The 27,321-nt window shown below is 34.5% G+C and overlaps 1 protein-coding gene across 9 annotated transcripts in view; it reads left to right on the top strand.

The window, feature by feature from the left end:
- PCNX1 (pecanex 1) overlaps positions 1-27,321 on the top strand; it is a 174,621-nt gene that overhangs the window by 49,812 nt on the left and 97,488 nt on the right. For 6 of the 9 annotated variants that reach the window (XM_045522176.2, XM_074365309.1, XM_010962334.3 and 3 more), the window contains exons 6-8: positions 5,527-7,233; positions 16,674-16,806; positions 22,314-22,498. In XM_045522176.2, the coding sequence (XP_045378132.2) occupies positions 5,527-7,233; positions 16,674-16,806; positions 22,314-22,498 (2,025 nt within the window). The remainder of the gene's footprint in view (positions 1-5,526; positions 7,234-16,673; positions 16,807-22,313; positions 22,499-27,321) is intronic. The other 3 variants (XM_074365308.1, XM_010962336.3, XM_074365307.1) reach the window with 2 other exon arrangements.

Below are 27,321 nucleotides of genomic sequence, written 5' to 3'. Positions count from 1 at the left end.
TATGGTATAGAAGCTATTTTCTTGTAAAAAGGAAAGTGAATTAATTACTTTGAGAATTACAGTATTCCTTCTATAATATATAATCATCAGTGTGTCTCAAAAGCTAGGTAATGATCTTAAAGGGGCTGGTGCCACTAGACTTATGGGTAATATGTCTGTTCTCATCTGGAAAGCACCTTGTGCGAGCAAGAATGTTGTAATCTGGCAGGCTGGGGATTATATTCACACAGATCTACCCTTGCAGATACATACTGACTGAGATAACGACGTATACGCTCACTGAGTGCGTGCTACTGCCCAGGAGAGGGGCGGCACACTTCTGTAAAGCTTGTGGGCCATGTGTCTCCCTCACAGCTGCTCAGCTCTGCCGTTGTAGTGTGAAAGGAGCCGTAAACAACATATAAATGAGCAGGAATGGCTGCATTACACTAAAGCTGTACTTGGAACAGCAGGAGGAGGGCCACTTTGGCTCTGTAGGCCTCCTTTTATCAAATCCTGGGTTAGGTCTTCTTTTAGGCACTTTATACACATTCACTCAGTTAATCTTCCTGGCAAGCATCTGCAGTAAATACCATTATTATTCTCACTTTATAGGAGAGCATGTTACGGCTTAGAGTGGAGTTATAAGAAACTTGCCCAAATTCACCCAGCTACAAAGTGGCAGTCCTGTAATTCAAATCTAGTTCTAAATGCTGCTTTTTTAATCACTGTGCTAAACTGCTTTCATATAGTTTTATAACTTGCTTTTATCATGTCATCTTTTTCCATGTGTTTAACATTTAACAATTATTATGAGTACTCATCATGTACCTATTACTGTTCTAAGTACAAGAAATAAATTAGTGAATAAATAGAAAAAAATTTCTATCCTCATGTGACTTCCATACTGTTAGTATGGAAACATACTGTTATAGATAAGTGTGTATGTAGTGATAGAGACAGAGGATAGGGAGGGCTGGGGACTGTGGGAATTGTGAGTTTAAATAGAGTGCTTGAGGGAAACCCTTGCTGAGAGCAAAGACCTGCAGGAGGTGATAGAGTGAGTTGTCAGGATATTTGGGGGGAAGGAGGCTGCCTCACACAGAGGTAACAGCACGGGCGAAAGTTCTAAGGCAGGAACACAGCGAGTCTGGTGCAGGGTAGGTGAGGGGCCAAATTATATAGGCCGATAAGCCATTTGAAAGATTATGCTTTTAATTTCCAGTGAGATGAGGAACTGCTAAAGGGTTTTTGAGCAGAGAAGTGACATCATCTGGGTTACTTTTTGACAGAATCATTCTGGCTTCTGTGTTGAGAATATATTAAAAGGGGCAAGGCTGACGCAGGGAGCTCAGTGAGCAAGTTATTGCAGTAATCAGGGAACAGAAGTGGTCTGACTGTGTGGCAGATGTTACTGAGAGAGGATGTGTTGATGTATTTGGCTGTATCATGTGATAGAAGCAGTAGTCAAGGATGACTCTTTTGGGTTAAGCACTGGGGAGGGAGGGAGTCCCCGGTAACTGAAAGGGGGGAGGCCAAGAAGGAGCAGATTTAGGGTGGGGACAGCATGGTGGAGGGTAAGAGAGGGAGTTCAGTTTGGGCATACCAGGTATGAGATGCTGCTAGACTTCTAAGCAGCAATAATTAGTAGATAATTAAGGTCTGGATTTCAAGTGAGAAATCTGGGTTGAGGTTTTAAATTTAGAAGTTTTCAGTTTACAAATTCAAAAAAAAAGAAAAAAAAAGAATCAGTATGTCAATTGTGGGGTTGGGTTAACTTGAAATTGGTAAACTAACAGGGAGAGCCAATGTGATTACTTGGCCTGGAGTTTCCATAGCCTGAATCCCTGACCCAAACAGGTAGAGTTTTGGCTACCATTTGGCACCACCTAGTGGCTGTCATTTATTCTGGCTTGACTATCAAAGGGGGCTCTTCTGACTCTCTGGCTGGTTTGCATTTACAGGACAGTGACCTTTAGTTAGTTGCTTAGCAATTAGTTGACTAGTTGGCACTTGTTTTACCAACGTGATTCAGGATGATTGGGAGAAAACTGAGGATGTGGGGGTGTATCCTCTACGTTTTCTCTTCTAAGAGGTATTATCTGCAGTTTCCCTCTCCAGCCTCACTCACATCTTCCCTACCGAAGATCACAGCTCTAGTCCATCCCCATACGAGTATGGGGGCTGGGTAGAATGTGAAGGAACTAATTACAAATATCTCCAAGTTTTAGTTATCATGAGGCCAGAAAATTCAATGAGACCTACAACAAAAGATAGTATGAAAGAAAAATGAGCAGGTCAAACTCTTGAGCTCTGAGCCACTCCAGTGTAATAAATCCAGGAGACTGAGAGCAGCTAGTCAGGTAGAAGTGTTGGATCCCAGGGACCCCAGCATCTCAGGGAGAGTGCAGTGATCAGCTTTGTCACGTGTTGCTGCTTGATAGGTCAGGTTATGTGAGACTGAGACTTGACCGTTGGCTTTAACAGTGTAGAGCTTGTTGGTAACTTTGGTAAACTTTTTCATGGAGTTAGATTAGAATACATGTAAGAGGAGAAGAACTGAAAACAGTGAATATAGACTACTCGGTGAATTTCTGTAAAGGAGATGAGAGATGTAAGGTGATAGCTAGCAGAGGAAGTGAGGATAGAGGGGAAATTTGATTTTGTAAGAATATGTAAGAGAAATAACAGCTTGTTTTTTTTATAACTGATGAGAATGATCTAGAAGAGGAGGGAAGTATGATTTTTGTTTATAAAAGTAATACATGTTAATTTTGGAAAATACAGTTTAGTATGAAGAAGACAATTAAAATTAAACACTTCTGCCACTGAGATAACTGTTGGTAATTTTTTTTGGCATATCACTTTCCCCTTACTTTGTATTGTGACATCATTCACAAAGCATAAAATTCACCCTTCTAAAGTGTACAGTTCAGTGGTTTTTAATATTCACAGATTTGTGCACCCACGACCGCCATCCAATTCCAGAACATTTTCATCTCCCCAAAAAGGATCTTATACTCATTATATTCCCCATTTCCTCCTCCAACCAGCCCCTGGCAACCACTAATCTATCTTCCGTTGTTATGCATTTGCCTATTCTGGACATTTCATATAAATGGAGTTACATAGTATGTGGCTTTTTAGATCTAGCTTCTTTCACTTAGCATGCTGTGGCATATATCAGGACTTTATTCCTTTTTATGGCTAAATGTGATGTATTACTTTCCTACAAATGTATGCACATATACCCCTACTATCCTTTTTAACTCTGACAAATGAATCACATTTTTTATGGAGTGCCATTTTTTTTTCACTTAAGTATTTCCTTATATTATATAATCTTTGAAACATTTTGAGTGCCTTCATGACACTAAAAATAAGACAGCATTATTTACTCAACCTCTTTTTTGGGACATTTTTGTACTTTTGTGTTTTAAGAAGTTTTGTAACAACCTGAGATGAACAACTTTTTGCTAAAAACCTTGTAGGCATATCTGATTTTATCCTTTAGCACATATTTCTAGAAGTAGATTACTGATCAAAGGGTAAGTGTACTTTTTGAATGCTTTTGGCTCTATTGCCAGATTTCTTTTGCAGAAGGTTGGTTACATCAGTTTGCACCACCGTGAGCAGTATGTGAGATGCCTTTCTTATCCTGAACAGCACTGGTAGCGGTCATTGAAAAAGAAGTTTAATTAGATGAAAAATAGTATCCCTCTGGGTTGATTAGAGCCTGTCTTAGATTATATTGCTACAACCAGTAAGAAATGTATAAGAAAGCATATTTATTTGAAAATTTCCTAAAACCTCCTGAAGTTGATCATTATTATCATTTTAAAGCCTTTTGTTGTATATTAGAATTAGTGACTTTTAACTTCTTGCTTAGAGTTTTTTTTAAATAAAATTCATATCTTTGAAATGTGACTATTGCGCCATTCCATGATTGCTTATTAGAGATATGTATTGAGAGTTTTTAGAAATAGCATTATAAATTAATACTACAGAAAAGCAAACACAGTGCTGACTTAAAAAATATATTTATTTATTTTTATTATTTTTTCCAGGCAACTAATTTCATTGATTCTTTTTTTTTCTTTTAATTGAAGTATATATAGTCAGTTACAATGTGTCAGTTCCTGTTGTACAGTACAATACCCCAGTCATCAGTGCTGACTTTTTAATTTGGGTTTTTAGAGACTATAAGAACCCAAGTACAGTGGCTCAGTTTTGGACAAATGAAAAGAACATTGGATTCACTTATCTTGAGGACTTCAAAACATGAGATAAAGCCGAGTGGGTCATTTATAAATCACAATCTGTATGGTACATTCTAGTTTTTAATTATTTAAATCTAATCTACATTTAGTTTTTTTTTTAAGTACATAAATAGTTCTAGTAGTTCATCCTTATTTTATATTAATCTTAGGGGAAAGTCTGTATTTTTATTATTTAAGATACCTCTACTGGAAAGAATCTGACTTACTATAGAATCTGTTACTGGATTTTTCCTATGTAGTTATGACAGATAAGACAATAATATTTGTTCTTATTGAACTAACAGTTGCAGATATAACCATCCTTATACATATGTAAAAAGTCCGCTGTTGTGCAATGTGGTTGTCAAGCTTTATTTCAAGATAAATTACAATGTAGGTAGTTGGATAGATGGATTTATTTATATCTGTACTTATATGTGTATAGAGTATATATAGTAGCTCAAGTAACTAATCACTGCCAAAACTAGAGGGTTAAAGGAATAGTCCTACAAGTAAAGGGGGTTATATTTTTTTCATGAAGCATTTTATAATTGTTGCATCAATGATGAAAGATAAAATGCATTATTTTATGCTGTAATTATGGTTTTAATTTTTTCAACCACTATGAACAGTAAAATATTTTAGATCATTATATCATATCTTGTTTGGGCATTGGTCAGCCTTTGTTTTTTTGCTTGTTTCTGATTACTCTAGGTTTTTGTGGATTTGTGAAACAATATTAGTTTTTCAAAAAGATTTTTTTATTTTGCTAGATAAAATAATGATAGCTACCAGTAATTGTACCAGGCATTGTACTAAGCAGTGTCTGTCATTAACTCAAATTTTATCCTTTAGCATATATTTCTAGAAATAGATTGTGGTACTCAGTGAGATTGATACCACATTTTATAGATGAGGAAACAGGCTTAGAAAGGTCACCCAAGATTACTCAGTTATTAAGTTAGAGATAGAACTCGCATAGAAATCCAGGTCCATTTTAATATAATTCTTTATTGCCTCTTATTTGATTGTTGATAGTTTATAGAACCATTTCTGAGGCTATTTGATGATTTAAATTTCAGTTCATTCCATTAGTAGAATGCTTTCTTTGTATAGCTGTGAAATAGAAACCAGCCCTTTGGAATGACTGGCCAGCTGTTATTCAGTGAGCTACTTGAGAATTCTTTATGCTTGATTTACTGTATGCTGTGAATTCTTTCCATTGTTAAACAGTAGAAAAACAGATTATAGATTTGTGTTAACATTTCCAAATATGTGTTTGAAACAGATTTGGCAACTGATCGGAAGCTCTTCCGTCTGGTGTCCAATGATTCCTTCATCTCCATTCAGCCTTCTTTATCCTCATGTGGACAGGACTTACCAAGGGATTTCAGTGACAAAATGAGCCTGCCAAATCAGAGCCACCACCACCATGTTGATCAGTCCCTGTCCAGCGCCTGTGACACAGATGTAGCTTCCCTCGTCCCTTTACATTCACACTCTTACAGGAAAGATCACCGGCCGCGAGGTGTACCACGGACTTCCAGCTCTGCTGTGGCTTTTCCAGACACTTCCCTGAATGACTTCCCTCTGTATCAGCAAAGACGTGGGTTAGATCCGGTTAGTGAGTTAGAATCTTCCAAGCCTCATTCTGGATCCAAAGAATCCCTGGTGGAAAATTCTTGTTTATCTGGGGAATTACAGCTTGTTGGTGAGCTGAAGAGCAGTAATTCTCAGCCACCTACCAGAAGTGGGAAGAGCAGACCCCTGAAAGCAGACAAAAGCATGGACAGCTTGCGGAGCCTGAGCACGCGCAGCAGTGGGTCGACGGAGAGCTACTGCAGTGGGACGGACCGCGACACTCACAGTACCGTCAGCAGCTACAAAAGCGAACAGACCAGCTCCACTCACATAGAGAGCATCTTGTCAGAGCACGAGGAGTCTCCCAAAGTCGGGACGAAAAGTGGTCAGAAGAAAGAGTGCTGTGCTGACCCAGAGGACAAGAGTAGCTGTGCCAGCGACAAAAGGACTAGTAGTGAACAGACTGCCTTGGAAGTGAGTGCAAATAGTGGGGCTCAGGAGGCCCAGGGGTCTAAGACCTCTGATGATATGCACAGTCAGAAAGATCTCAGCACCTCTGCCTCCGAAGAAGCCAATAAAAATCCCCACGCAAATGAATTTACTTCACAGGGCGGCACGCCTCTTGGGAAAACTGCTGAAAACAAAGAGGAGCAGAGCGATAAGTCAGCTGTTTCGGGGGATTCCAAAGTTGGTAAAGATGTTGGTGGAAAGCAAAAGGAAGGGGATGTACGGCCTAAATCCTCTAGCTTAATCCACCGGACAGCCTCTACCCATAAGTCAGGCCGGAGACGGACAGGAAAAAAACGGGCTAGCAGTTTTGATTCAAGTCGGCATAGGGACTATGTGTCCTTTCGAGGCGTATCTGGCACCAAGCCACATAGTGCTGTATTCTGTCATGACGAGGACTCCAGTGACCAAAGTGACTTGAGCAGAGCATCGAGTGTTCAGTCTGCTCACCAGTTCAGCAGCGATAGCTCGTCCAGCACCACTTCTCATTCGTGTCAGTCTCCTGAGGGCAGATACAGTGCCCTGAAGACCAAACATGCCCCTAAAGAAAGGGGCACTGACTCTGAGCACACACACAAAGCCCACCTGGGCCCTGAGGGGGCTGGCAAAAAGCGGACAGCACGACGGACTTCCAGCACAAATAGTGCCAAGACCCGGGCCCGAGTGCTGAGCCTAGACAGCGGCACAGTAGCCTGTTTGAACGACTCTAGTAGGCTAATGGCACCTGAAAGTATAAAACCCTTAACCACTTCAAAATCGGATCTCGAGGCCAAAGAGGGAGAGGTGCTAGACGAGCTATCTCTGTTGGGACGGGCTTCCCAGTTAGAGACAGTCACTCGCTCTAGGAATAGCTTGCCAAGCCAGGTTGCGCTTCCTGAAGGTGAAGAGCAAGACACGGTCAGCGGAGGTAAGTAAATTACAGGCAATTTCCCAGAGAGTCACTGCAGGTTTTGGTACTACTGAGTAGAATCCTTACTAAAGTGTACTGTGTGTTAATATCCCTCTTCTACTGTGTTGTTAAAATAAACTTCCATGAAGAGGGAGATGCTTATCTTAGAAAAGGTTTCGGTGTAAACACCAAGAAAATGTTTTGTCAGTTGTTATTTAAATGTATCGAATTGTTCTCCATGGCATTCACCTCTTCTGAGCCAGTTGCCTGTTAATGTTTTACCAGGAATAACAAAAAGTTGGCCTTCTTCCTCCACTGTACAACCACAGCAGCAACAAAATGTAGAATTTTATTAGGGCACCGAGCCATTTTTAGCTAGTTCTTATACCCTATGTGCCACTGAACTTTTGGAATTAGATCATTCAACCTGTTATATAAGATTTTTTCAAATATTGCTTTAGCTCTGACTGTGTACTTTGAAAACTTGTGGCTCTTTTTTGTTGTCTCTTTACTTCTTGCTTACTCAAGTTTCAGGCATTAAAAACATTTTATTTTTTTCTGTAACTTCACATAAAAGTTTATTAAATTGATACTTGTAGTTTATATTGGCATTTATTATCCATTAGTAGATATATGATGCTTCCTATAATAACAGTGATGGTGTTTTGGTTAAAGTAATAGTTTATTCAGGTTTACGGGAAATTATGCGAAACTCGACAGGTGATTTTATATTGTCATTGTGTATTAGCCATTTTCTTTATTTCAGAGTTGTTTCTTGGTATTTCCTCCTGCCCAGAATAGTTTGTTTATTCTGTTTTGGTTAATGTGGAATCTTGTTCTTCAGTAGACTTAGAAGAATGAAGTCTTCTGTTGCTAGCATGTGGCTTCTTTATCCTCTATCCCATATCCTTTCATAAAGCTTGTATCTTTAGTTTCGAAGATTATAGTCTATTGCGGTAGTAACGTTCAATCTGTTATGAAAAGTTAAGCTGAATTTTTGTTTTTACAAACATTCTAAAATGTAAGGAATGTGATTTTTCGCCCAAAGAATTCTAATTTCACCCACAGTATTTTAAAAATCTATAATGTGGTAAACATTCTCTTGTTTCTCTTTCAGTATAGGTCCTAACAAAGATTAATTTCTATTGGGAATGTGAAAAAAAAGTGATCTTTGGTACCTAAAGAAGGAAATAGTCTATCAAACCTAAATATTGAGAACTAATTATATTTGAAGTGATTATAACCATTTGGTAACAATATAGTAATTAAATTCCCTCAAGTCTGATGTGGCTGTCATTGTTTTTCATTAAAGGTCTGAAATGCTCTAAGTGATTTCCCACACAGATCATATCAGATATGTTCACAGTATTCAAGAAACCATTGGGTTTAAATTACAGCTTAGTTTTTATTAAAGTCATCATTAAAATCAATTTTAAGTTCATACGTAATGATAGAAAAATATTGTCTTTCTAAATATTGTTGAACTGTAAATACTGAAATATATATAAGAGCTCTAGTAAATCTTACGTCTTTGTATTTAAAATGTCATTTCCTTTCTATAGGGAATGTAGGGGGTTCTGTTTTTTAGGAAAAGTTATATGAAAGGTCTTAACTTGCTTCTGAGTGCAGATCTTTGACTAATATGAGCCCTCATTTTTCTGGATTCCAGCTTTTCATTTCTTTTGTTTGTGTTCTTATTTTTAAAACAAACAAATAAACCAGCCATCAACTATCGATAAATAATGAACTGAAAATTTCCATGCGCTTTAGATGGAATAAATGTAATCATCTGTGGGCTTTTCAAAAACATCTTTTTTGCCAAAGGAGGGTATTTTCAAGGCTATTTTTGTTTGAGCATCATTGTATTTAGAATAAGAGCAAAACTAAACTGCTTAATATATTGGGTTTATATTTGGTTGGTTTTGATCACATTTTATTAGGGTCTTCTTTGGGCCTTTTGGAAGGTTGGACATGTGGGAGGGGATATACTTTGGTTTTCATTATTTTAAAATAATATAGAATCTCAAATAGGTAGTATATGTTGTATGAATGCTATTAGTCCTTTTGGCAATTTAGGAGAAATTTTTCTTGGCTGTCTGTTTTACTTTATATATTGTACTCCTGAAATGTGTCAACACAGCACAGGATACTGCTTGACCATTCATATGCCTGTACTTAATCCATAAATAGACTTCATCCTAATGAACTATGAACTTGAACATGTTGATGAGTTCTCTCATGGTTTCTTTTTGTCTTGTCTTTAAGCTGAATGGTATTGGTAGTGTGGAAGAATGGAACTAGGAAATGTACTTTAAAGTACTAGAATGAAATACTCTAAAATAGGAGGTTGTCTAATACAGTGACATGGAGTCATGACACCTGTGTTAGTATTTGGGCTCAGCTATAGTCCTGACTCTGGGAAAGCTGCTTCCCTTCTTTGAGTCCTAGCTTCTGCATCTTAAAGTGGGGACGATAATAGTATCCATCTCATGGGGTTTTTGTGAAGAATATTGGGGTTAATTGATGTAAAATGCTCCCGACAGTGCTTGGCACATAGTAAATGCTTAATAGTGCTGCTGTTTCTGTTTTACAGACCAGTTTGTTAGGCTACTCCTGTCCTTAAAGTTGAAGAGAATGATTAAATATAGAAATATATTAGAAGTACTCTAATTGTGCCATTGTGAAACTCAATATAGTAAAAAATAAAAATACCTGAATTCATAATTCCTTACAATATCAAAAAGAAAAACATCTTTATTGACATCTAATCTAGTAATATGGATTTTAATCTTATTTTGGTAGCAATATGTCATATAATTTATCTTTTGATATTCAGTCATATAACAAGTGATTGTTATAGGATTTCTCACCGTTAATCAAGTATTTTGGTTAAAGTTGGATATCATCTGTAATGTTCTGTGTGTGCTTAGGCAGGAAATGTTTTAGATTCAGACTCAGGCATTTTCTTTTGTTGATCTCTTGTTTTTACTTTTTCTGTAATAATTACAAAGTGTATCATTAATAACTTATGACTAAATATTTTAAGAATAAAAAAGTACAGGCAAGTTGCATATGATAGAAAAGTATCCTATTTTCTTTTGGGTCACTTAAACTTATTTACTGCATGGTTCAACAGACAATAAAGAACAACCAGAATGGAAAGGTTTATATTTTCTGTATTATTCTTGGTATTTTTTCTGAATTTCTTAAGTTGTTTTTCTGTTTGAGAAAATTATTTTGAATGTAATGTTTGGGTCACCATTCTGTGAGCATCAAATAGGATCCTATTATATAATATTTTTGTGTTGGGAACCAAAGATATTCTTTTGTTGAGGGAGTTTTGCTTTATTTAAAGAAAAGCCAAATCTCTTTGATAAGCAATTCATAAGTATTTGTGCCATATGTGTAAACTGAAGGTTTATTTTGGTTATTCTGATCCTAAATATCATTGAAAGAAAAGACAAAGATGACTGGACAGACAAGAATATGTGAATTAAAGCTTTTGTATTTTACTAAATAGAGGGACTCTAAATTCTAATGAACTTAATGTTTTGATTTTCCATTCCACATGGTAAGTTAGAAGAAGGAAATTAGTAGCAAGGGTAGGGTGTTTGTAGAGGCAAAGTGATGACAGCAGAAGAAATCCACTGCTAACTCTTCAGAAGCTGGAAAAACCATACAAACCAGAGCAAAAAAACAATGGTGGGGGGGCCATTAAATGCAGGGGCAAATTATCTCCTTTAATATGTTCAGGGACATCATAGTATCATAACTTAATGCTGTATTAAGTATAATGCTCTAATAAATGTATTTGTGACTGACCCAGATACATTAGGGAAAGATTATATTCCATTTAGTCTATGCTGAGTAGAAAGTTTAGACATACAACTGCATAGATGAATGCTCATTAAGTGTGGTAAACAGGTTTGGCTGCTTCAGTTACTTGGAAAAATTATGGTCTGTTAAAACAGTATCAAGAAAAGAGGTATTTTATTGATAAGGCAAATAAGGATTTATGTATAGAATTCCTAAATCAACCCATTCTTTCTAGCAGCAGTAAAGTTCTGGATAAGGAATCTAACAGTTACATTTTAATACTACCTCTAATTTCTAAGTGGACAGTCTGTCAAGCCATTAAACCTGTGCCTCAGTTGTAAAACAATAATAGTAACTGTTTCAGCCTGTCTCACAGTTAATGATCAGACCCTAACAAGCTTGGTTGTGTAAAAGTGCTTTGTATGTAGATTTACTATGAGAACCAAGAAAGACACTGATGCCTTTTAATCACTTATAAGGATGCTTTCCTTTTCATATATGTCACTTGAAATGTATGTTCTTCACTAATGACCTCTGACTGAGTGACTCTCCTGAAAATATATTCAAAATTGTTTCTGAGTACAGTTTTCCAGCAGAGGTCTGTCTTTCAGACAATATGCAAAGGATTGAAAGAAATTAGGTACCACCTATGAAAGTAAGTAATCCTTAAACTATATCATCTAGGAACTGTCCTGTGTAATGAGTCCAGAGTATCATTTAACTTCATCTACCCAGCGATATTTGTTTGGCTGCCTGGGATTATGGAAAGTATCAATAAGCATATGTAAATTCTTTAAGTCAAGACACAGCTGATAAGTTTGTGGTTTTTTTACTTGTTGATTTGCATATCAAAAACTAGAGTGTCCCTTAAAATATTTTCATAGATGGAAATTAATTCAGAATGAATGCTTAGAAGTTGTGCCATGGATTCTTATAAGCATTTGTTTCTATATTAGAATAAAATCCTTCCACCCTGATGTTAGCATTGTTCTTGGCTGATATGGAAAGTAAGAAAGGGAAAAGCTGTTGAGATAAAATAGATTTAATGCCTAGACTAAAATACTTCCTTTAAAAGTATTTTTGCAAAATCACTGAAATACTCATTTCTTCATGTAGTAACTTTATTTTTAAGTAAGATAATTTTTACCTTGAAGAATATTTCAGTGTATTTCAGAATGTTTGCATATGTTTTTTAAATTTTCTGAGGTGTGTATATATATTTGTTTCATACTTTCATCTTTCTTTCTTTAAAATGTTTGCTTAAACAACTTGCTTCTGATTCATTTGTGATACCAAAACACATGTTTATTTTTATTATCTTCCCAGATTTATCCCTTCTTTCCTGCAATAGACACTGTTCACTGAAAACAACACCTTTCTTGAGGAATTTCTTCTGTCTGAAATTTTATTCATTCATTTAATAGTAATTGAGCTATCGCAAGAGGCTAGCCGTAGCAAGATATGACAACTAGAAAGTAACTTACCACCCATGAATCCTTTCACTAAGCAGTCAGCTGTATCTTTCTTGTCACTTTTAAGTGGCATGCATCTTTTTCTATACATAGTTTTGCTCATAACTTTCCAATTTTTGGAATAGAATATGAACAACCCTCACCTCTTACCTTGCCATGTTATGCTCTTTTGTGTAACCCAGTCATCCTGAAAGTATATTAGTGCCTTTAATACTTCCCTTGTTTTCCTTCACAGAGTAAAACAACCTGGTAGTCTACTGTTTTAACACCCTCATTTAAAAAATTAGTGCATTAATATAATTCATAATAGAATGTGTAGAATTTTCCTTAACTCATTGAAATAAATGGGAAGTAACTCCTCAGGTAGGAGGTGTGTATTTTGTTTTCTTTGTGATTTTTTCGGAATAGTTCAGACCACAGCTGTCTAAAATGTCTTGGGATATCTGTGCCTTATGCATGAGTTGCCCTTAGGCACTCAGTAAATGTTTAAACTTAATTGAATGATTGTATCACTAACCCAGAATTAAAGAGCTAAATTATCTGAAGTTCTCTTTTAAACTTACTGTGATCATAACTCAGTCTCTTGATGTTGTTTTTTTTTTTAATTTTTGTTTGTTTGTTTGTTTTTGGGTGGGAGGTAATTAGGTTTACTTACTTATTTTTAGAGCAGATACTGGGGATTGAACCTAGGACCTTGTGTACACTAAGCATGCGCTCTACCACTTGAGCTATACCCCCCCCGCCTTGAAGTTTTTTTTTTAACACAAAGAAATGATTAGAAAATCAAGACTCTTATAATCTAAAAAAAATTATTAAAAAGCTCACATTTGTCTAATTATCTGTCCTTGAAAGTTATGTCTTTCATAATTTTTATCGCTTGAATGTTTGTGATTTTTTTTCCTTTACCTACACGTGCATAAAATTTAGTTGTACCTAGAGTGCTAAATTTTTACTATTTGCATTTTATACTCTTGTTATACTAGCTAATTTCATTCTTTGCCAGGGGATACTGAGTTTTAAGCAATGTCAAAATGTCAACTTTAAACCAGGTTTTAAAACGTGTTTTTTCTCTCTTCTCTGGCTTCCTAGTTAAAAGATTTTGTTGTTTTCTTTCTCTTATAAAGGATTAAAAAATTTGTTTTGCAATTGTATTGTAGAAGTGAATTTTCATCAAGTAAGGCTATAACTTGTGACTAAATATGCTTACAGCAAATTATTTTAAGCTTTAAAGACACTTTTTCTCCTTGAACTGGACCCCCGCTGGAACCTGTTCCAAGTGGAGATGTTCTGTATAAGTTTCACTTTGCCAGGGAGGCACGGTTTAGTCTTGTTTTGACCATAAATTATTGCATAGTGTTTCAGTCAAATGTGTGATCCTAGCTACTGTTGAAGTAATGGCTATAGTAAACACTGAATATTCTTTTATCATTAGATATTTATCCCGTGAATACTACAGAGGATAACACAGGCAGTAATTATAACTCCATTTTAATACATTGTTCAATGGATGTCTAAACTTTCATCTTGACGTATTTCTTAAACTATTTTATTAAGAAAATAGTGTTAATAGTTATTTTGCAGATAACAAAATATAAAATGATATGTTACTAGCAAAAAGAAATATGTTTTCTGAAGAAGCCAAAGAACATTTTGACTGTAAATGGACACTAGTTTGTCTTTTCATTCCAGTGCTATGGAATAACTAGCTTTTATTTAAAATTAGCCCTATTAAGTCTTCAGTAGAAAGGAGATAGTAAAGAAAATCATTTCCTGTTTCCCTTCTCCCTATTCTCAGCATTCAGGTGTCTTATATTGCTTTTTTCTAAATCCTTTTCAATAATTTTAGTACATTTATGGATTAAATTATTTTCTGTAAATTATATCTGGGTAAATCTTACTCTTATTTTGGTTGAAACAAAATATCTAAAACTAGAGAGAATGTTTGAAAGTTTCTTAATGAAGTAAATTGATCTGTAAATTGAGCAGTAATTTATTACAATAGAATATGAATCTTCAACATAATTTCAAAAAATAAGTCTTGAATTGAGATTTAAAATAGTGATTTAAAATTTCATAACCCAAATTAACCTTACTGATGTCTAAGAATTGTTAACAGGTATACAAATCACTCATCTAATTTTTCATTTCTTTCAAGTGGCTTGTCTTCATTGCATTGTTTTACCCTTCATCAGTGACTGCCCTGCCAATATTATATGTTTTCTTCTCTGTGACAGTGCTCGTTGCTGTTTCCTTTATTGAGGTCTTGGTTGTCAGGAATAGGCAGAGCACGCAGTATGCTTTGTAGATTGTGGTGACAAAAAGTCATCCTTGACTTTCTGGGTCAACACTGACCAATACAACTTTCTGTGATGATATTCTGTATCTGTACTGTTTGGTAATGGGAGCCACTCGCCACATGTAGCTGTTGAGCGCTTGAAATGTGGTTCATGAATCTGATAAACTGAACTTTAAATTTTCTTTACTTTTAATTAATTTGGGTGTAAATAGCCGCATATGGCTAGTGGCTACCATATTGGACACTGAGTTCAAAATAATGAGATTTAATCAGCGTTATTTGTTCTCATAGGTCATATATAATTTTTGTATATATAGCTTTTACATCACAAGTAACAGCTTTTTCACATTTAATGGAATTTTTATTAAATCTCAGTAAAACTGGAGAAAGAAAAACAGCAGTCCCAGGAGTCATTTGATTTGGATTCCAAGCTGCAAAGCCCAGTTCTGATTTAATTGTCTAACTTTAGAATCTCACTGTAGTGCGGGAGCTGAAAAGGCTAGAGGTAATGTAAATTGCTGTCCTCTGACTTGTGACTTACACTTCTTACTGTCAGAAGCTTTCTAAGTGGATGAAATAATTTTGTGCTTGTCATCCCTTTAATAAAAGAAAACAATGCCTAAAGACAGAGAGGTCCATACCTTCTGGGGGTAATCTGTATGTTTCTAATTATAATGGTTTAATTACACAAAGAATATTTACTGGGACAGCCTGGGGAGGGGATTAAAAATGTAAACATTTAAAACTATAGTTTATTAAAGTCAACACTTAAATTGATAGAAATGGCTGTTGTTAAGCAGTATAATGATGAGAATTAGTAACACTTTTAAAGTCAAGACAGCTTGTAATAGAACTGAAATCCAAATACAACATTCTTGATTTTGTGATCCATTTCATACTTGCTAAAAAAAAGTTTTCATTTTTTTGGGAAAAAAGGCTTTCTGAACTAAGTTGTTTTGCCTTTATTCATATGTAGTATCAAAATACCCTTTCTTAAAATGATACTTAAAATATTTAAATCACCATAAGAAACAATTGTTTTAGATTCAAATGGATAAACATCAGTTTGCATTTTGTTTTAGAAACCTAAATCAGTCAATTGGTATGGTTTTGTAAAATTTTATGTAATTTTATTAAGCCTTGATTGTGATTTTCTCATTGTTAAATATTTGGTTTTAGTGTGGATTTGTTTTACTAAGCTATGGGTATTTGAACTTGCCATTTTGCTGATTTATGCTTCCTAAAGTAGAGGGGCCAGTTCCGGGGCAAAAAGTTTGATGGCAACAAAGTACTCTACAGTTAACATATATTCATGGTATCTTGAATTGAACGTTTAAAAACTTAGTTGTATAACCTAGCAGTCATTGGTTTCATTTATGCTGCCAAAATTGTGGCACAGGGTGGCGTGAGATAAACTTCCTGCCTAGTCCTTGTTGTCACAAGCGAGGTACTACCACTGCTGCTTTTGCTGTCTTCATGAAAGTAAGAAACTAATGCCATTTTCTCTTTAGTCAGAACTAACAAATACATACTGTACTTACAAGGCTGACTTAATTAAAGGGCTAGTGGAGGAATATGGGACTAAATAAATGAGACTTTAAGATTTAAAACAGCATATTTAAAATAGAAAATTGAAGTTGAAGAGAAAATGGTGAGGCCAGATAATAGAAACATTATTTTTAAAGAAACAGTTATCTTTAATAAAAAAGGTATGCAGATTCCCTGATATGATAAACAGTGAAAATATGAAAACCATTGGGCTTAGTCAGGTTTGCTTTACCTTTGAGGGTGGGAAGTCAAGGGAGAGACAGGCTCAGCTGCTATTAACATCTCTGACCTAGGCTCCTATTTGACCTAAGTCTGTCTTGATGCAGCAGCACAGGCCAACGAGGAGGCGGTGTCATTTCGCCGTGAACGCAGCACATTTAGGCGCCAGGCAGTACGGCGCCGGCACAATGCAGGGAGTAACCCTACCCCTCCTACATTGCTCATCGGATCACCCCTAAGGTATGGTATTTTAAAATTCCACCAAGCTTTAGCATGCATGTAACAGACCTTCTAACCTGTTCTGTCACTTGCAAGAAAGTGTTTATTAAATAGCTTTGTTTTTTTCCTTCCAGTTTCTCTCCTATACCTGTAAGCTCTTTAGGCTTTCTCTGCATGTGACCATGAGCCTATTGCATTGTGCATGTCTTACGCTGCATTATTTAAACAAATGATCTGGTTGGTTTAGCCAGTTTTAAATCAGAAAAATCACTTTAGAGCAGTTATAAAAATGTAGAGGCCTTAAGTCAGCTTTTCATTTTTTTTTCCTACTCCAAATTAATAGTATTAATGCAGCATTATTCCCCAGCATCTTGAACAGTGCTCATTGTGAACAGATCTGGACTGATGGGTGAGCTCATTGAGGAGGAACAGATAACTGACCTTAGCTTGATAAACCAGTTTGATTATTTTGTTTCACTAAAATGTGATATATTTTGAATTGCTTGAATATGAATTGCCAGGACCTAGTAAATGACAGGACACTAGAATATTTAATTTTTGGTAAACTATGGTTAATTGGGTGTGTGTGTGTGTACATGTGTGTACATTTGTGTTGAATTTCTCAACCACTATAATATACCGAACAAAAAAATTTAAATTTTTTCCAATATTCCTAATTAAAAAAGGATCTATTTATAATCTTGGCCATAGTTTTTATTGAAATTTTAGTAACTTTTATTCTCAATTGTGTTAAATCTAATGAGTCTATGACTTCAATTAAAAACCTATTCAAAAGTCTTGTGCTTTAATTTAAGAATATAAATATGGACAAAAATATATGTGCTTGCTTAAGCAGTGCATATATTATTATACCATATACTTTTATTAATCTCTGTCCCAAAACACCATTACCCACATTATTTTCCTAAATTTTAATTTGAAATTCAAAGGGGGGAACATTTGGTGAAGCAACTGCTGTTGAATGCATGCAAGGTTGGAAGAGAGAAATCCCTCCTCTGTTAAAATCTTACTCAGGAGAGTAGCAAAATCCTTGTTCCTTTAAAATACTGCTTTATTTTATATTCCTGGGATTTAAGGCTTGATTAGTTTTCTAGGCTTTACATTACAGTCAGGAACTTTATCTTTCACAGGTCATGTTCCTAATTAATCCTGCCGTAATACATAATTTATAAAATGGAGTATGGATTAGTTAAACCACTGTTTAAAATATAAAAATGGGAGTACAACCAATGAAAGGAAACATTTGGTCTGGAAGCTTTTTCTGAGCACTTTTGCTTTCTGTGAGCCCTCCTCTTTTATTTCCTTTGCTCCCTGAACTAACATTTTTTGTGTGATGGACTTGGGGTGTAGTCCCAACCTGCAGAAAGAGTTCAGCATTTCATTTTACGTGGTGTATTTTGTGTTTTCTGACCCCTTCTTTTTCCTTTTGAATAATACTTGCCATAGACATTTTCTCTGCTTACCTTCTCACTCCATGTTGATACTTCTTAATTCTTTTTTTAAAATCTCTTTTTAGTCTTAAATCCTTTCACTCTCTGGATCTTACTCACCAAACAAATGTAGACAATTTTTTTCCCTCTTCTCTGCCTGGTGGAATATTAAAGAACTGTATTCTAACTCCAGTCAACCACATAGGATTTCTCTATGTTCTTCTAAGGTTTTAAATATATCACCATTCAAATGAGGATATAGCATGAAACTTATTTGTAAATGGCTCACATTAGAATTTTTAGAAAGTGCTCTTCCAGTAGTCAACATGTAGATTTTGTTAGGGTTCCATGATACTTCCGGTACAAAGTTGCATGTATCTTAAGTAGGCTAATCTCATTATGGATGAAATAAGATAAAATTTAGCTGTGAGGAATTAGGAGAAACACCAATTTAATAAAATCATCCTTTTTAATTGCAAAAATATTCAGATAAAGTATAGTGGTATTAATTTTCAGTGTGAATTATGTAATGATAATCTCATCTTTAGACAAATGTAGCATGGTCATGCAAAACTTGAAAAACTTGTTTGTCAAAAAAAATGGTACAGATATGATAATACTTCAATTATACTTACTCTATAAATATCAATAAAATCTATTAGCTTATTTTAAACTTTAATGAATAGTATAAGTAATCGACAGTCTAAAAAGCAACTTGGTAAAATGTGTGTCTCTAAGGATTGGGAGTGAATTATCAATTTCCTCTCAAAGAGAATTTGCATGTATTTTTTATGCTTGTTAGGATATCTTATTTCAGAATTATTTTTAAAGGGTTTTTTTTTTTTATGTTACGTTAGCCTTATAGGCCCTTGTTAGTTCTTCCAGTTACTAGAGGTAAAAACAAAGATGAGTATTTAAAATGTTTATACTATTAAGAGTTCTATATTTATCAACCTAAATATGATACCTTTCAGAACTCTAGTTAATGGACTAGAATGAGTATAAACCATCAGTGCATTTGGGAGAAGGGAAAAAAACTTTACTTAGATTTTTTTTTTTAATGTGAGATTGAAAGATCTATAAGCAAATAAGTTCATAGTAATAACTGAGTCCATGATTGGGAATTCATAGGGGTCATTTTGTGGTGCTCAGGAATGAATCCACCAAATAATTGCTGTTTGGTGTTGTGTTCAAGACGCTCCTCAGGATCTGAAGATTCATAGCAATAATGTGATCATACTCTTAGAGTTTATTTTTTAGTTGGGAAGATACAAAGATGACTAACAGTATAAGGCAGAACATGTCAAATACTAAGTAAGTGATACAGAGGAAGGAAAGACCCAAGACCAACTATATTTTCCTATTGTTTAAATTGAAAAAGCTATCTAATTAATAAGATTGCATGTCAGTGATGTTATTGATAACTGATAGTTAGAGACTTAAATATCTACCTTTTGCTGTGTTGTGAAATAGTTGCTACCTTTTCTGAAACTGGTAGTTTTGATATGTAATTGGTACTATGAAAAAGATTAATTCTTGTCAATTATTAGTTAAAGTGAAGGACAACCCTTCAGGAATATTTTCTTAGCAATTTCTGCAAACATAATAGGCTTTTTTCTTGTTGAAGGACTTTTGAAAATTGGAATTCAGGGGACATAAATATTTTATGTCTAGCTTTTGACGTTCAAATTCTTGATTTCTTTATTCTGGAGTTGATTTTCATGCATCGCCTAATATTTTGAAAATCTGTTATATATTTGGATATGTTGAAGATTAGTGTATTCTTGAATACATGCACATTAAAATACATCCAACTACCAGATAGCACCTTTATGACTTTAATTGAAAAAATGGATGGAAAATGTATTGAGTATATATTATAAAATTGTGTCTTCTGAATCTGAAGTGACAGGGTACTTGAGCTACTCCAAGTTTTCTCTCTCGTGAAATTTTGGTAAGGTTATGGACAAGTTTAGATAGTTTCTGAGGAAGAGTTACAGATGATAAGTCTGTTATATACAAACATTATATGAGTTTATCCTAAGATCATCTCTTGATTCAGTTCTATTGTACAAAGTTTCTACTCCAAAGAAGTTATTAAATGATTACTTTTATAGTTATGACTTTAAAAATTAGTGCTGGTAAGCATTGACAAGTCAGCATTTTTACAGACTTTATTTTTTCATATGTTGCATACATTTTTGTGCTCTGCTTAAAGCGTATAGTTTTCACTGGCTCTAAAAGAAGCCTGAAAAATGAATGTTCAGGTAGTGGTAATTAATAGACCTTTCTGTGGTGGAAATATTTTGTCATCTGCTCTGTGCAGCAGGGTAGACACTGACTGACTACTGGCTTCTGCTCGCTCTGGTGGCTGTGGTAGCCATGGTCACCACCAGCTATGTTACGTGGCTTTTGAGCACTGAAATATGGTTAGCATGACTGAGGAACTAAAATTTTAGTTATTTAGTCACATGTGTCTGATGTGTTAGACACCATAGTTCCAGACTGTATTCTGTTGCCATAACCACAGGGTTAAGCAACGTATGTAGTATTTTCTACTTAGTCTTTTGTTTTATGGTTACAGTTGATCCTTGGACAACACGGGTCTGAACTGCATTGATTCAGTTATTTACCTATTTCTTTCAGTAAAAAATACTACAGAGTGACATGATCTGTGGTTGGTTGAATCTTTGGATGTTGAACTGTGGATAAGGAGGGGCCTGATAAATTATACCTGGATTTTTGACTCTGGAGAGGGTTGGCGCCCTAACCCTTGCGTTGTTCAAGGGTCAGCTGTACTTCAGCTATCTCTTCACAGCCTGCAGCAGATTAATTTGTTGTTTTGTAGATGTCCGAGAAGACACTGCATTAAATTCAGAGGATTAGAGACAAGTTGATACTCAAGAAAATGATAAAGTTACTGAATAAGGCTATTTGACGTAGCATTCTTCCTATTCCTAAAAGATCTGATAATTTTAGTAAAAATGCAGAGTTGCACTGAACATCATGTATAGAATGACATGTAATACTTATACTCAAAGTGTTTTCATGTGTTTCGTTAGTTTAAATTTGAGTATTAAACTAAGAAAATTAAAATTCATAGTGTTTTAAAATAAAAATATAAAAATATAAAATGAGTTAAGAATATAATATACTTTCTTAATTTTATGTAATTTAGATAATTTTTATAAATTTAATAATAAATTTATAATTACAAAATACTGAGTATTTTAAAATTTTTATAAAGTTTAGAAAAGACTGTAATATGCTTTGAGACATTACTAGTTTCCAGGTTATTTTTAAGGTTTTCTAAAATGATGGGTTGTAATAAAACCTTGATATGAATTGGAAAGGATAATAACAAAATTCATTAAGGGAACATAATTATCATTAACTAACCTTGTATATAAAGCCTGTAGCCTTATTTCAGAAATATGTAGTCTTCTCATAGAAAAAACACATTCTCTGTTCATTATGCTTCTTCCAGCATCTCAGCAGTCATTTTCATTTCACTTGATTGAGTCAGTGCTTTTTATTCTAGTTTTCTTCACTAGTTTGTAATTTTCTTTTGATTCAAAATTGTCAGATGCAAAATTGGTTGCATTTGATGAAGATACTTTGGTTTTCAAGTGCGTAGAAATTTTGTTTTAATTTGAGGAACAGTTCTAGAATAATTATATCAAGGTTATAAATAAAAGTGTATATTGAACTGAAGAATAGGTTTTATCTATGGGAGACCAGCTACAACCTACATATATTTAACGTATTTGAAATTCTTCTTTACTGACTTCTTTTTCCTTATGCTAGATCTTTGTTGACTTGAGGTGGAAATATGGCACAGATTGGTTAATTTACATACACATTAAACTTTTTTCTATATTCATTACCATGAATCAGATTTCTAAGGACCAGAAGTTTTAAGCCAGCAGTATAATCTGCATATTTTGCAGTTCATTGGCTCTTTCTTACATTGAAAGCGGTTTTATTTTTTTGAAATTAGTTTTCTATATTGACTTCTAGCAATTTGTTTTCTCTTTTCTTCCCTGTAATGTCTCCCCAATCCATGTTTTTTCCTAGCCTTCAAGATGGTCAGCAAGGCCAGCAGTCCACAGCCCAGGTCAAAGTCCAGTCCCGCCCCCCTTCCCAGGCTGCAGTGCTCAGTGCTAGTGCCTCCTTGCTGGTGAGAAATGGGAGTCTCCACTTAGAAGCATCACATGACAATGCATCTGCTGTAGGCGGCAGCAGTTTGCACGATGAACTTGGTATGCAGGCCTTATGTAATCTTGGTGATATAAAACTTTGATGTAACAGATAACGGGTAACAATGATTGCGGTTCTTTCCTGAGATAGAAACTATGCATAAGAGCACTTTTTATAGGATTTGCCCTGTGTGTGAGGAAAATTTGATTTTTGCTTGTCCCTTTTCTGTTTCAATTTTTTTCTCTACATTTTCTTTTGAGTGTGTCTCTTATTAATAGGTAGTTAAAAGCACTAATAAATGTTCATGCTTTAGTGTTCTTTTGTACTGATTTGGACATTTCTATTATTTCTTGGCATTTGTACCATGTGGTGAAATGTTGAGTTTTAAAAATCTTATTATTATTATTAAATTATTTTGATTAAAACTTAATTCCTTTGAATTATCTGAATGTGCTGCAGGAAAGGCAAAAATACTTTCTAATGGTGTGTTACTGTATAATCTTTCTTTTAGGTATTCTGTATGCTACTTCAGTATTATCTGCAGTATGACTTACTATAAATTCTAAACGCAGTACTCTGAGGACATCAGGGCTCTATACTAAAAACAAAAATGATTTTATAAAGTTTTTTCTTTTTCCTGTTAATACATCTATAAATATAAAGTTATTAAGTAGTTAATTTTCAGAGGGGTGGTATAATATAAAACCTCAGTGATGCATATCCACTTGATTATCTATTTTGTGCCTTAAAGAGACAGGATTTCATACTACTTTGGTTTCTGTTTCTCTGTACAGATCAACTTTCTTGTGCTCAGAATGCAGGTTAATAGTAATTTAAGTAAATATAATAAAGAAGATCTTTTTATTCAAAAATACACACTTGAAAATATTGTATTTGCTTACTGTGATCTTGTTTATCCATGTTATAACTGTCTTTCATTTATAAAGAGGATAATCCAGTTGACGCTTCGACTAGAAGGATATATGATGTAGGATGCCCAAATTAGGCATAATAAAATTTCATACACTATTTATTTATTGACCCTTTTCTCATTTTGTAAAACTCTTTAGCTATAGAGAGAATTAATAAGTATTAGATATGCATATTGATGAAAATAATCATCTTTAGCAAATCTTATAGAAAGTTGAAAATGGTCATCAGATATATTTATACATTAGAATGTATGGTGATTTCTAAATAAAGTGAGAAGTCAATAAAGCATTTTAATTTTAAAATGCTTTTGAGTTTATAATTTGAAGAGGCAAGAGAGTCTATAAAGAAGGTGTTCGAGAGCGTGAGGTAGACTTCAATTTTAGTTACTTGCTTTGACTGAAAATAGTGTTACTTTTTTAGTTGCAAATATATTCAGTAAATAGTATCTTGTTACTGACATTTCTCTTGGGTTAACCCAAAGTTCCTATGAACAGAGGACTTGTCAGTTTGTGAATGTAAATTATAGTCACTGTCACCATTGTCCATTGATGATATGGTAGTAGATTAGCTAAAATAAAAGGCTTAGTTTTGATCCATTTTGGATGTTTAAACTTAAGTCAAATCAAGAATAAATTGAAACAGTAGGTGATTTTCCTGTGTAAAGATTCTTAATGTGCTCAAAAACTTGCTAAGCAAGATTTAATTATAAAGTTCTGTCCTGAAGCCACATGCAGATTATTGAGACTAATATACATGTCAACTATCTCAATAGTTCTGAGGATAAAAAGCCTCTTCTGATTGGAGGTGACTTTAGCATCTACTGGTGAATATTCAGGATATTCTCTTGACATTTGGATTTTATTTTTCGTGTTAACTGCCTTCTAATAGTTTGTTCTTGGCCATGTGGTAGTTGAAAGCTGCCAAATTGAATGCTTAATAATAATTAGCACAAGACACAAAATCAGTGGACAGTGTGTATCTGTTTGTTTCATGGCATGTAGGGTTGGCCACAGAAGATTCTAAAAATGAACTACAGCTGAACTTGTAGGAATTGGTAGAGACACTGATTTTTATAATATAGCCCACTAGAATATTTTTGTTGCATAGTTTAATTATCTATGTGATGTTAATTAGCAGAAGTAAGATAATTTTGTGTGAATGAATTTGGGTACTGTATATGCAAATATGTTAAAGTTAGCCATGATATTCCATGAAAGTGTAGAGTACAAAGGATTGCTTCCTTCCAAATTTAGTTTCTTGAATTGAAAATTTTAAATGTGAAATTTTTACATGTGGGAGTGTATACTATATTTATACTACTTTTTTAATTGAAATATAATCAATTTACAATGTTGTGTTAATTTCTGGTGTACAGCATAGTGATTTATTTATATAGATGTATTCCTTTTCGTTATAGGCCATTACAAGGTATTGAATATAGTTTCCTATGCTATACAGTAGAACCTTGTTGTTTATCTATTTTATATGTAGTCATTAGTATCTACAAATCCTGAACTCCCAATTTATCCCTCCCCACCCTCTTTCTCCCTTGGTAACCACAAGTTTGTTTTCTATGTCTGAGAATCTGTCTTTGTTTTGGTTTTTTTGTTTGTTTGTTTTTTTAAGATTCCACGTATAAGTGATATCATATGATATTTTTCTTTCTCTTTTTGGCTTACTTAACTTAGTATGATGATCTCCAGGTTCATCCATGCTGCTGCACATGGCATTGTTTTAGTCTTTTTTATCACTGATTAGTATTCCATTGTGTGTGTATATATATATATATATATATATATACCACAACTTCTTTATCCAGTCATCTACCCATGGACATTTAGGTTGCCTCCATATCTTAGCTATTGTAAATAGTGCTGCTATGAACATTGGGGTGCATGTATCTTTTGGAATTAGAGTTTCTCCAGACATACGCCCTAAGTGGGATTGCTGGATCACATGGTAAGTCTATTTTTAGTTTTCTTGAGGAATCTGCATACTGTTTTCCATAACGGCTACACCAAATGACATTCCCACCAACAGTGTAGGAAGGTTCTCTTTTCTCTGCATCCTCTCCAGCATTTATTGTTTGTGGACTTTTTAATGATGGCCATTCTGACTGGTGTGAGGTGATACCTCATAGTAGTTTTGATTTGCATTTCTCTAATAGTTAGTGATATTGAGCATTTTTTCATGTGCCTGTTGGCCATCTGAATGTCTTCTTTGGAGAAATGTCTGTTTAGGTCTTCTGCCCACTTTTGAATTGGGTTGGTTTTTTGTTAATGAGTTATATATGAGCTGTTTGTATATTTTAGAAATTAAGCCCTTGTCAGTCGCATTGTTTGCAAATGTTTTCTCCCATTTCGTAGGTTGTCTTTTTGTTTTGCTTATGGTTTCCTTTGCTGTGCAAAAAGCTTATAAGTTTAATTAGGTCCCATTTGTTTATTTTAGCTTTTATTTTTCTTGCCTGTGTGGACTGCCCTAGGAGAACAGTGCTACGGTTTATATCAGAGAATGTGTTGCCTGTGTTCTCTTCTGAGAGGTTTATGATGTCTTATATCATGTTTAAGTCTTTAAGCCACTTTGAAGGGTTTTTTTTGTGTATATATATATATTTTTATTGAAGTATACTCAGTTTACAATGTTGTGTCAATTTCTGGTGTACAGCACAATGCTTCAGTCATACGTGAACATACGTATATTTGTTTTCGTATTCTTTTTCACCATTAGTTACTACAAGATATCAAATATAGTTCCCTGTGCTATACAGCATGAACTTGTTGTTTATTCTATATATGTATCAGTTAGTATCTGCAAATCTCTAACTCCAAATTTATCCTCACTCCCCCAGTAACCACAAGTTTGTTCTCTATGTCTGAGAATCTGTTTCTGTTTTGCAAATAAGTTTGTTTGTCTCTTTTTTAGATTCCACATGTAAGTGATATCATATGGTATTTTTCTTTCTCTTTCTGGCTTACTTCACTTAGAGTCACATTCTCCAGGTCCATCCATGTTGCTGCAAATGGCATTATTTCATTATTTTTTATTGCTGAATAGTATTCCATTGTATAAATATACCACATCTTCTTTATCCAGTCATCTGTCCATGGACATTGAGGTTGCTTCCATGTCTTGGTTATTGTAAATAGTGCTGCTATGAACATTGGGGTGCGTGTATCTTTTGGAATTAAGGTTCCCTCTGGATGTATGCCCAGGAGCGGGATTGCTGAATCGTATGGTAAGTCTATTTTTAGTCTTTTGAGGAATCTCCATACTGTTTTTTCCATAATGGCTACACCAAACTACATTCCCACCGTCTCCAGCATTTATCATTGTGGACTTCTGAATGTTGTCCATTCTGACTGGTGTGAGGTGATACCTCATTGTATTTTTTATTTGGATTTCTCTGATAATTAATGATATTGAGCATTTTTTCATGTACCTGTTGGCCATTTGTAATTCTTCATTGGAGAGTTGCTTGTTTAGGTCTTCTGCCCATTTTTGGATTGGGTTGTTTTTTTTTTCCTATTAAATTGTATGAGCTATGTATATATTCTTGGATTTATTTTATTTTTGTGTATGGTGTGAGAGAGTGTTCTAATTTCATTAATCTACATGCTGCTGTCCAGTTTTCCCAACACCACTTATTGAAGAGACTGTCTTTTCTCCCTTGTATGTTCTTGCCTTCTTTGTCTAAGATTAATTGACCATAGGTGTATGGGTTTATTCTGGGCTCTCTGTTCTGATTCATTGATCCATGTATCTGTTTTTGTGCCAGTATATGCTTGAGTGCATATAAATGTTTGTATGTGTCTGCATATACACGTAGTAATTGTCTGTTTACTTTTAAAGTAAGCAGTAGCCTTTTTTGATTAAAGGAAACTTGCAGTCAGGCATTGTTTAATTCCAAGCCTAAGTTTTCCTTAACTGTGTTTTCTACATTTTTACTTTGTGG

The sequence above is a fragment of the Camelus bactrianus genome, chromosome 6 (assembly GCF_048773025.1).
Source record: "Camelus bactrianus isolate YW-2024 breed Bactrian camel chromosome 6, ASM4877302v1, whole genome shotgun sequence".
Lineage (NCBI taxonomy): Eukaryota > Metazoa > Chordata > Mammalia > Artiodactyla > Camelidae > Camelus > Camelus bactrianus.
This window is presented reverse-complemented; position numbering and strand designations above follow the sequence as displayed.